Source organism: Engystomops pustulosus, chromosome 5, assembly GCF_040894005.1.
Source record: "Engystomops pustulosus chromosome 5, aEngPut4.maternal, whole genome shotgun sequence".
Lineage (NCBI taxonomy): Eukaryota > Metazoa > Chordata > Amphibia > Anura > Leptodactylidae > Engystomops > Engystomops pustulosus.
Genome location: NC_092415.1, coordinates 131,992,294 through 132,004,718, shown reverse-complemented (window position 1 = coordinate 132,004,718; position 12,425 = coordinate 131,992,294). Strand labels below are relative to the sequence as shown.

Genomic DNA, 12,425 nt, shown 5'->3' with positions numbered 1-12,425 from the left:
GTGCATGTGACAATCACTAGAACAAAATACACAGAGGGAACCACTATAGTGCCTGTATTTGCATTCCTTTTTTTTGCTCTCCACAAATAGACCTGGAAAAATCCCCACAACCCCATCAACATAACTTAAACGGCCCATAACACATTTGATTGCATATTTTTACAGCATCATTGTAGCTTAATAAATAATAAAAATGTATTTTAAACAAGTTTCTAGAAGTTAAAATATATCTAATTGTACCCAGTTTTGTCTACACTGAACTAATGAACCTTGAAAATGTTTTTTTGCTATTCTTATGGACTTTGTTCTTTTGGAAACCTAATCATGTAACGTATTACAAATATGTTACATATTTCTTCAAGCAGTAAGCAGAGGTCAGCACTTGCATAAATAGAGCACAGTAAATTTCAGTGTTTTAAAGTACCTTTCTAACCTCATATAAAGTTATTGCATTTGATTTCCTTCAGGTGTCTGAATTGGCAAATCCAGTCACTTGGCTGGATGCTGGTGCTCAGGTTTTCTACTCCTTTTCACTTGCTTTTGGTGGACTTATTTCATTCTCCAGTTATAATTCAATACAGTAAGTAAACTCTAAATGTAAATGTGAAGTTAAAAATAAATACCCCAGTAAGAATAATTTTCTGCAGTAGATTTAGGTTTTAAAGAAACATTTAAACAATTTCCCTGCCGAGGTATAGACTTCAAATTTACACAGGGTCTCAGTTTGAGAAAATTATTTCTTCCTCTTCCCCCGTTACTAAAACAGTGTCCACAATATACAAATGTATTGGCTGGGGAAAAAGAGATGTTCTGTTGACGGCTCAAGAGAAAGCATTGATTCTGAAACATTGCTCTGGCCTCTCTAGATGTATTACTTTACATGAGACTAGTTATAAATTAGTGAGCAGATGGTACAAAACCTCTACTGTCTTACATAAATATCTTGCCAAGATATCTGACTGATCTTAGAGGTTCCAACAATGCAAAGGGTCCCTCCTATATATTTGGTGTCCTCTTATCTGCCCTTTTTGGGAGTCAGTCAAATTTTACATTTAAATCTCATCCAGTCTTCCTTGAAAGGAAAGTACAATAAACCTCTATGGTTACAGTTAATACTGGCAGCAAAATCCCTCATCCCCCTACACACACCCTCACAATGGATGAATAGAATGTCACAACCGTGCCACTTGGAAGAAATCTGTGCATTAAGTAATCATAATTACCCTAAATTTCTAAAAACCTAGTACCCTGGCTAGATACTCGGGGGTTCACCTTCACAGGAAACAACCTTGCCATTAACACATCTTACCTCCCCGGGTTCTACCATTACACCTTATGCGGCCAGTCCCACCCCCTCCCGTCTTCCTAGGAAACCTTCCCATTGAGCAACCACTATGCCAGGTAGTTCTGCACTAGATATATCTAATACATTTCTTATAGATAAGAGTTATTGTACTATTGCACTATTGTATAATTAATATTATTGTATTTATGTATTGATGTAACTACACTTAAGTACAGAACCATTACAATGTAAGAAAAATACGTATATTCCTTTGTATTGGTATTTGTATGAACAAATACTATACCTATTTGTTTCTATATTTTTTTGCTTTCTTTATATAAAATGTTAAAAACCTCAATAAAAAGAGATTTAAAAAGAAAAACATGTATGTAATAGAACACAGGAACATCATCCAAATAAGTCAAGACATGTTTATGTCCTTGTAGCCATAAAGTTTTATTAAGTTTCAGAGACGTTTTAGACACCATGGCACAATGGGTGTGACCTCGGAGAAGGGGGCATGGCTTTGCAGAAAATAAAGTCTCTGCATCACATCAAAAATTATCCAAATGGACCAGAATTCCTAAAAATGCCTAAAAATTCTGCAGTAAACTAGACCATATGACTGTCACTAGCTTATGCTCTAAAAGAGCACACAGTGGGCTTCTCCTCCAAATTCAGGGTTATCTGCTAAGGGTCCTCAATCCCTTTGTGTCTGCTACTTGATGATTACAAATCCAACTTCAATGATCTATATGGCATGGAATATATAAATTAGCAAAAACTGTATTCAGTTATTTTCTCTTTTATAGTAACAACTGTGAAAAGGATGCCGTCATCATCTCTATTATTAATGGCTGCACATCGATTTACGCTGCCACCGTTATCTATTCCATCATTGGATTCCGTGCTACAGCCCAGTTTGATGATTGCCTTGCTAGGTAAACTTTGGACAAACGTGTTTAGCAAGCATTTTAATACTAAGTTAATAAATATCATCTTACAATGTATATATATACACATATATACACTCACTGGCCACTTTATTAGGTACACCATGCTAGTAACGGGTTGGACCCCCTTTTGCCTTCAGAACTGCCTCAATTCTTCGTGGCATAGATTCAACAAGGTGCTGGAAGCATTCCTCAGAGATTTTGGTCCATATTGACATGATGGCATCACACAGTTGCCGCAGATTTGTCGGCTGCACATCCATGATGCGAATCTCCCGTTCCACCACATCCCAAAGATGCTCTATTGGATTGAGATCTGGTGACTGTGGAGGCCATTTGAGAACAGTGAACTCATTGTCATGTTCAAGAAACCAGTCTGAGATGATTCCAGCTTTATGACATGGCGCATTATCCTGCTGAAAGTAGCCATCAGATGTTGGGTACATTGTGGTCATAAAGGGACGGACATGGTCAGCAACAATACTCAGGTAGGCTGTGGCGTTGCAACGATGCTCAATTGGTACCAAGGGACCCAAAGAGTGCCAAGAAAATATTCCCCACACCATGACACCACCACCACCAGCTTGAACCATCCGAATGTCACAGCAGAAATCGAGACTCATCAGAGCAGGCAACGTTTTTCCAATCTTCTACTGTCCAATTTCGATGAGCTTGTGCAAATTGTAGCCTCAGTTTCCTGTTCTTAGCTGAAAGGAGTGGCACCTGGTGTGGTCTTCTGCTGCTGTAGCCCATCTGCCTCAAAGTTCGACTTACTGTGCATTCAGAGATGCTCTTCTGCCTACCTTGGTTGTAACGGGTGGCGATTTGAGTCACTGTTGCCTTTCTATCAGCTCGAACCCGTCTGCCCATTCTCCTCTGACCTCTGGCATCAACAAGGCATTTCCGCCCACAGAACTGCCGCTCACTTGATGTTTTTCCTTTTTCGGACCATTCTCTGTAAACCCTAGAGATGGTTTTGCGTGAAAATCCCAGTAGATCAGCAGTTTCTGAAATACTCAGACCAGCCCTTCTGGCATCAACAACTATGCCACATTCAAAGGCACTCAAATCACCTTTCTTCCCCATACTGATGCTCAGTTTAAACTGCAGGAGATTGTCTTGACCATGTCTACATGCCTAAATGCACTGAGTTGCTGCCATGTGATTGGCTGATTAGAAATTAAGTGTTAACGAGAAGTTGGACAGGTGTACCTAATAAAGTGGCCGGTGAGTGTGTGTGATATATATATATATATATATATATATATATATATATATATATATATGTAGATCTGCATTTGAACTTTACAACTATGGTTTGAAATTCTAATTGTCAATATTTTTTGTATCTTCAAGAACCTTAAAGAACATCTACCACCCGGATGAAAGACTGTATGCAAATGAGCCTGAAGGGCTCCAGGTTCCATTAACACCTATGGAGCCTTGAGCCTTTCAAGCTCATTAGCATACAATCCTTCATCCTGGTGTTAGATGCCCTTTTAAGGATGTAGCTATTTGGGCATTATGGGTACAGACTTTTTTTGCATTGCAAACATTCAAATAAGAAATTTAAATTCCAAATTCAAATGAAAGCTTGTTTTATAGCAAACCAGTTCTGGGAAGATATACCAATGCTTCTGGTTATTGTAAATGTCACCATTTGGGCTATATTTATTTGATAGAAAACTGCTGTTTGCTGGTGATGACAATGAAAGTAAAACTAAATTTATACAAATTTTATACTAGCTGTAGCACCCGCCATTGCCAGGCATATTAAATAACTGCTTTCAGCTATAACAAAATCTATATGTATGTATGTCTTTCTATCTGTATGTTTGTCTATCTATCTGTATGCCTGTGTATCTGTATGTTTGTCTATCTATATGTCTTTATATCTGTATGTTTGTCTATCTATCTGTATGCCTGTCTATCTGTATGTTTGTTTATCGATCTGTATGTTTCCAAATAGAAAATCTTCAAGATTTTTCTTTTATCTGTTTGTATGTCTATTTACAGGCATGTGTGAGGTAATTTAATATACCTCTATATAAGTTCACATCTTGCCTCACACCTGTATTATAGACAATGCTTATAGTAACCAATCACAGCTCAGAGCTCATATTAATGACCTGTGGCAAAATAGAAGCTGAGCTCTGATCGGTTGCTTATTGCCAAAGCAGACATTGGCTCCTGTATATGGTAGTTATCATATTACCTCACATATTACTTTACATCTCACGTCAAACCTAAGCTGTATTATACTCGTTGGCTATAGTAAGTTATCAAAGCTTAGAGCTCATATTAATGACCTATGGCAAGACAGCAACCAATCATGGCTCAGCTTCCAACTGTCAAAGCAGCAGGAGACAATGGCTCCTGTATATGATGGTTAATAAATTGATTTTGGAAAGCGTGGGGTAAAAATATTGGCTCAAAACCAAGTCTATGACATTCCCTGACTCAGAGAGCGGCTGCGCAAAATTTGGCAACTGTAAACGGGACGGTGCAGATTCCTTTAGCAGACATACATGCAAACAGACACACACACACATGCACTTAGCTTTATATATTAGATTTTACTACTTCATATCATCAGTATAGCTTTATGAGGGCTGATTATTTGCAGAGTAAATTGTAGTTGTAATTGGTATCATTTCAGGATTTTTGCACTTATTGATTAACTTGTATATTGTAGTTGCTACTAGAAGAAATGGCCTTTAAAGGGTTTTCCTTTTTCCTATGAATCTCAGGTGGGGAAAAATAATAAAGAGTTTATACTTACCTTGGTCCTTGACTCTGGTCCAGTACAGCACCTCCCACCACTACCTCACTGTTGATATGGTGATTTTCAATGCTGTGCATCTGCTTCTGCATAAGGCATCATGAACACAACCGCGTGCAGGGGCTGTGAGCTTGCCGCAAAATGGGCCCATATCTTTCAATTAGGCACATTCACGTTGCAGTAAATGCAACATGTCTCCCCACACCGTAAACATGCTGACCGCGAAGGTAAGTCTCTTTAAATTGACATGAGAGGTGGGGGGATCTGCTATGACAGCCGGACCCCACATGGCCTATTTTTTGTGGCTCGTAAGCACACAAAGCCATATGCATGGGACCTAATAAAGATTGCAGCCTGTAGATTTAGTACTTTAAATGGGACATCACCACTGAGATTCTGTAAACCAACAGAGTCCGATGGTGACAGAAGGTGTCGGATTGGACCAGAACAAGGAAAGAGGTAAGTATGCGTTCTTTATTATTTGTATACAACCTTGGGCCTGTACAAAAAAAACTTATGAACTCAGACAACCAGACAGCTTTGATTACATTTTTTGTTAAATAAAAATGCACAGATGAAGTACTCAGACAATCTTCACCCACTAAAGGTATTGTTCAATTGAAAATGATATTTTACAGCATTGACGCTAATACAATAGTAATACTGGAAACTCTCATTAGCATTGACCTATTAAACCACTACCAGTTTATTGTCAAACAGCGAAACAACTTCTTGTTTTTGTTTCTTTCATGGTTCAGTGTGGTGGCATCATCCAGAAAAATCAACTTTGAAACAAGATGTAACTACGGTAGGTTGTATAAGGTCAAGCATGGGGGAGCTTAACACAGAAGTTAAGGTGGGGAGTTCTGAATGCCTCTTCCTCTTTGATAGACATCATGCATTGGACATCAGGAGATCTGGTTAGTGATGTCTCTGGAAGAAGGGCCATCAATTACAGTGAAGGGGGCCTTCTGAGGAAGAGAGAGCTTGACTTCATTGTTAAAAGCCTCACCTCCCTACCTTTATACAACCAATTTATCCCTTACTTAGAAGTTGATTTTCTAGATAATGCCACCATACTGGGTCATGAAAGAAACATTATCTGGAATGTGTTCATCTGCTTGGCAACATCCTGGTAGTAGTTTATTATGTCAATTTCTGCTGACAGAAAAGCAAATATTAAATAAAACCTGCCATACTTACCTACCTTTTTGTTGTTTCAGTAACATCTTGGCACTTACCAATACTTTTGATTGGCCAGAAGGAAATATAACTGCAGATAATTATGATCAAATGCTAAATTATTTTAATCAGACTGATCCGAGTCTGGTTGCATCCCTTCAACTTCCTAAATGTGATTTAGATACCCTTCTGTCTCAGGTAGGCGTTTTACACATCTCGAAATCTCAACTGGTTATACAACTTAAAATATTTTAGTTGGAATGTTAAACATAATTTATCAGATTCCCATATCAAACTAAAGTACACCAGGAGTTCAGAAAGTAATTTTTTTTAAGTATAACTATTATATCATTATTATACTTTTTATCATTATTAGTTCTTTAAGGGCAATTCATTTGTTCTATATGCCATATTGTATTTTTGTATCTTCCCTGATGTTCACAATCCTGTCTGTGTTAATCAGAAACCAGTTTGATTTTTTTATATTTCTCTTGTTCTGTGCTTTGTAATCAATCCTATTACATGGTCATCTAAAGCCAGGGCAAGTTCAGTTGGCTGGGGAACAGTGTAATTATCCTGAAAAATCTAAGCGACCATAGGTATACAGTAAGGCCCCTTTCACACTTGCGTTTTTCACATGCGTTTTCTGCGCGTGCTTTTGACGCGCAGAACTTGCATTGCACTCTGACCCATTGTAACCAATGGGTCTTTTCAGACTTGCATTTTTTTCCACTCACACACGCGCTTTTTTTAACGCGCGTTTAAATCTCGACATGCTCTACTTTTGCAAGTCACGCACGTGAAAAACGCACCATACAAGTCTATGGAGATGCATCAAAAACACATTGCACTCTGAGACACTTGCAAGTGCAATGCAAGTGCAATGCGTTTTTCACGCATCAATTGCCATAGAAAAGATAGAGCTCAGTCCTGAGTCCATTTCACGTGCATTTTCTGCGCGTGAAAAACGCATTGAAATTGCATTGAAAACGCGCGTGAAAAACTGAGACACTGAAGAAACTCTGACTGAAAACTGATTACACTCTGATACAAAATGTGCGTTTTTCACTGACCAAACCCTGATCGCACCCTGATCAGACTCTGACGTGATCTGCAACGCAAGTGTGGAAGGGGCCTAAGAGGCTGCACTGTTTATGCATTGCTAATAAATAGCAGATAGTGAGAGAGCGCTTTGTAAGCCCCCTGTATAGAGCCTATGCAGTACAGTCCCTGCAGCTTAATCATTCAGGAAGTAAGAATGTGGATTTGTAGAGGAAAGATGACCAGTAAGAATGACCTCATATGGCCCAACAGAAGTGAACAATTCCATAGCCAATTTTTATTTGCATCTAGCATTTTAGAATCCCCAATCCAACGTGTCAAAAATAAAGTTTTCGGTTATGAAGTCTTTTATTTGGCATGTAGACCATATGGTAAATATGCTATGAAGAACCCACTATTTATTACTTCACTTGTGAAATTATTGTGTAGCTAAGTATAGAAAACCCTAGGCACAAGGGACATCTTAAATGACATGTCCTTAAGATTTCTTATATGCATTTTCAACATTTAATGCTCGAATTTTGAGGTAATGTCAGATAACCATTGGACGTTATTCGGTGTGACATTTTTTTTAATAATAATTCTATTGAAATTCATTTTTTTTTAATAAAAATCATTTATCTAATATTTTCCCATGGTCAACATTCTGCTCCTCCACTCCTATTTACTAAAGCACAGGCCCTAAAGAGCCTAATGGTAAATACATCCGTGTGGATGAAAGTAATAATTTATACTGCAAAGGAAAAAATGTATTTAATAATTCTCCTGTGTTTTGTAGGGTGTTGAAGGCACTGGGTTAGCATTTATTGTATTCACTGAGGCCATTACAAAAATGCCAGTGTCCCCACTCTGGTCTGTCTTGTTCTTTATCATGCTCTTTTGCTTGGGACTTTCTTCCATGTTTGGTAATATGGAAGGGGTATTAGTACCATTGATGGATCTGAAACTAATTCCAAAATCATGGCCCAAAGAAGCTGTCACAGGTATGTTTTTTAAAATCTTAGTACTACTGTTTACAGACATTTAAAAAGCATGGCATGTATATGTTTAAAAGCTTAAAAGAGAAGGCTAAATTTTTATTTTTCCCTGGCCACTTCTAAAACAGTGTGAAAAAGGTAAATACATTTAAAAATGCTGCATGCTGAAAAGCAGAGAACAGTTTGTCTTATCTCTGAAGCTATTCCAGCGTGGTACTTGAGTATTGTCCAACAAACAACAGAACTTTGAAAAATGGATAGCTCAGTGACCAGATTTCACAAAGCGGGCACAGTCCTGGGGATTATAGTGAAATATAAAGCAAAGAGACCTTGGTTGCCGACAGAACCGCAGCAGCAAACTGTAATCATGATGACAGTTCAGTACTGCTGTTTTACTGGGAAGTGGGGACTCACTATGATGCAAGGAGTCCTGTCCTTGGCACCGTACTCAGTCCATGAAATCCAGGGCATGAGCCTTTATGTGGCCCTGGCCATAGGCTATCTACACATGCACTGTCATCACTGTGTAGTTTACAAATCAGTAATCAGAAAGTAGTTGAAATCTGTTGCGCTTTCTGACATGTTTGCCTGGCAAGGGATAAAGTTGTAGGCACAGTGACATGCTGCAGATTCTAAATACTCAGCAGAAATTTGCTGCTGCAAATGTGTATGCAGTATCTTAATGGGATTTTTAAAAAGGAAAATGTAATGTGTGGCATGTTCAAATGTTACATTGCAGTCAAAAAGGTAGTAAAAATTGGCTGTGAAAAATGAATGTTAGTGTCTGTAAACAGACCCAGAAGAGGAGTAACTCCTGAATGCAGATGCATTTAGGCCTAAATGCTTGCATTCCATAAGTTAAAGGAAAATACATGGGCACACATTTATCAAAATTAGTGCAAACTGCACTATGTACAATCTTCCTGTAGAGGGTGCAGTGTGCGACAGATTCATGAAATGTGTTCATGAATCTGGCGCCCACTGCACTGCTTCTGCAGAATGCAGCAATGTTTTTTGGTGCTCCTTTAACATAAAGCGTGCCACACAATTCTATCGGAAACTGCATTATAAATGCAAACTCCAACTGCACACTGAAATACCCCTTTATGGGCAGAATTATCTGTTGCGTCGGACATAGCGCATCCACGACACAAATGGTTTGCGGACACTTCTTAAATACATGTGCAAGCAGTTTGCACGTTCTTTCTAAAGTCAGACAAAAAACTGGTGAAAAGTCTTTGAGAAATCTGGGTCTTAGTGCAAGCGTTTAGGTCTAAAACACATCTGCATTCAGGAGTTACTCCTACCTGATGCACTTTAATTGTGTTTCCACCACAATTCAAGCACAACGTGTGAACATGGCCTATGGCTTTCCGTTGTCCTTTCTTATTTAGTTAACAAACTGGGCATTGGTTTACCAATGATAACCAAATATGCTTGTGTTAATCTGTAATTTCTAGAATTAAAAAATGTACTCCATTAATCTAAATAACTCTGTGTTATGGCAGAGTTCTGATAATCTAGCATGTATTTGTGGATTTTTGATGTACAAAAGGCTATTGAATGCTGAGACGAGACAAGGTGGTGCAACACCCTCGCCGATGCAATGGTGAAGGAGTGCTTGCGAATAAGCCCCACAGCATGTCATCACATCACACAGGGGACATTGCAGTGGTAGCTCCTGCCTGGCAGGGCAGGAGTTAAGTGTTTTGTATGATGCTAGATCTGTCATCCAATGATCTGTGTTATATCTTGTCCTCTGTAAGCTGAGATGTGATTGGAGGAGCAGCCACCACCTGACCAGAGGAGTTACAAAACCCCTGGCCAGGAAGGTTCTAGAGAACACTCTGAGAGAAGTCTCTCTCAGGAGGGAGAGGAGAGCAGTCTCTCCCAGGAGGGAGAAGAGACCAGTCCTGGTCAGACCTGAGGGTCTGCAGGACACCAGCTAGAGATTAGTTCAGCCTAGCTTAGATGAGAAGAGAAGCAGACTGGGAACTCCAGTCCAGAATCTATTCAGCCAGCATACCAGATAAGAGCAGGAAGAGCCTAGCCCCTGCCTCTGAAGAGTGGAGCTAATAGATTAGCTAGTATAGTGAGGAAAGGGGTATCACCCTACCTTCAAGGGTGATACCTGAAGCACTCCAGGACGAGCTGAAGCTTCCTATTAGGACACAGCTACCTCCCAGCCTGCCCTCTGCATCCAGGCTGGCGACCTATCTCCTGTGGCTTCCTCCAAAAGCATCTCAGCGCTCCATCTCTCTGTTAAAGGCACGTTGCTGAAGTTCCTGTCGGTTCCAATAAAGAACTGTAAGTTGTTTTTGTTCAACCTCTGCCTCCGTCTGGTCCCTGCTACTACAACTACCATCATCACAGGCACCCTGTCCACCACACAAAGACTCATCCTCTAGAGACCAAAGGGTTGCCCCAGGGAGATCCGCTATAGCAGCCTCTCCCTCATCATTTCTTGCCAACACCACCCTGCTGGAGACCTGCCAGGCTGTAGGACAGCCCTCCGGTTCCCCATACCAAGCACCGTGACACTAGCGTGCCTAGGCCGCAACCGCCAGCCACTCAGGTACTGCGGGCCCCAGCTGACTCCAGGCCCCGAGAAAGGGCTAGGCCCCGGTGGGGGATGTTGCAGTGTCTTCACTGTGGGTTAGCTGAGGCAAAATAATCTGCAGCCAACCTGGAACAATTTAAACTAGCAGTACACTAAAGGGACTTGTAAAAATCCCATCCAAATTCAGCATTTAAAACAGGCAGCATATGAATGATTGTTGTGGGTTCCTGGGTGCAGAATTCATCCTTTAAAATCAAAAGGTAGAACGCTGCCCTCCTGCTGCAGCAAAATTACAGCTGAAACCACTTGAGATAACAGCGACTTTAAGCTGCTTTCTGCCACAGTTGGAATCAGACATTCCAGAATGATTCCTGTCCGTCCCTGGCCAAATAGGGTTTACATAAATGCTTCTCGGATACATTTATAGATATGGTGGTTACTTTAAGGTGCCTTACTTTGCAAACTAGTTTCAGCTACAGAAGCACAGCAAGTGTAACAGGCAAGAGTATACCCATTCTAGACTATATTTCTAGTTAAAGTAGACTAGGCTAGTTTATATTCTGTTATATTTTGGCCTGGGACAATTTATATCCCAAGGTATAAATTAGACTAGGCCATTTTATACCCCTTAGGTCACTTAATACCCCATCAGAAGCATTTCAATTTGCACATGGATTAATAAATTTTTCAACATTTTAATGGAGATTAAACTCTTGTAAGATAAGTGAGAAACCAACACATAACTGTAAGGATTCTTTCCCATGTTAAGGTTTTCTGATGCAGTTTCAAAAGTCAAAAACAGATTAATTGTAATGGGTGGGAACATATAATTGAGAGGTGCTACTATACCTCTTTTTTCACTCCACACTTGGTCTGGACATCAAAATCTGCACCTGAAAACCTGAATGTTGGAACACAGTAACAAAAGGGTGCACTAATTGATAAAAGATAATCTGGTATTCCCATTTCAGCATACACATTTTATTCATGTGCCATATATACATACCTCCCTACCATCACAGATTTCTCGCTGTGTCTTGGGCGGCAGAAAGTACCATTATTCCTATGCTCTCCTGCATCCTTTGTGTGACCCAGGCACCGTTGTCACGATTGTTGCATAGGCACCTTGCCTTGGCCATAGAGCAGAGCGCAAGAGCGGAGTGGAGCTTGCTGCAGGGACCACAGTTATGTGAGCATTAATTTTAATTTTTTTTTCCATGGCTACCTATACACTTGCATGCATGTGTTGTGACTACATATATACACTGCCTCTCAAAAGTTTAGGGTCACTTAGAAATTTTCTTATTTTTGAAAGAAAAGCACATTTTCTTTCAATAACGCTAACATTAAAGGAACCATAAATATACTCTATAAATGTGGTAAATGACTATTCTAACTTCAAATGTCTGGTTTTTAATGCAGTATCTACATAGGTGTATGTAGGCCATTTCATTTATATACTTTAAAAAATATTCTGATTATTTTTGCTCTCCCTGGCAATATTTCTCTGTCTCTATTTTTGCAGCGTTTATCTGCTTTTTACAGGATTTAGTTTTCTCTCTAATCCTGTTCTGCCTGCACACACTCTATGACCCAGGCGCCATCATTTAAGCAACAATGACGG

General features: G+C 39.6%; 1 protein-coding gene and 1 long non-coding RNA gene across 2 annotated transcripts in view; one reads left to right on the top strand and one right to left on the bottom strand.

Annotated features, from left to right (window-relative positions):
* The window catches only part of LOC140133210 (uncharacterized), a 50,263-nt gene that overhangs the window by 18,509 nt on the left and 19,329 nt on the right, over positions 1-12,425 (bottom strand). The window lies entirely within an intron of this gene.
* The window catches only part of SLC6A19 (solute carrier family 6 member 19), an 85,756-nt gene that overhangs the window by 55,392 nt on the left and 17,939 nt on the right, over positions 1-12,425 (top strand). Inside the window, exons 8-11 of the mRNA XM_072153068.1 lie at positions 468-580; positions 2,098-2,226; positions 6,244-6,400; positions 8,043-8,247. Coding sequence (XP_072009169.1) covers positions 468-580; positions 2,098-2,226; positions 6,244-6,400; positions 8,043-8,247 — 604 coding nt within the window. The remainder of the gene's footprint in view (positions 1-467; positions 581-2,097; positions 2,227-6,243; positions 6,401-8,042; positions 8,248-12,425) is intronic.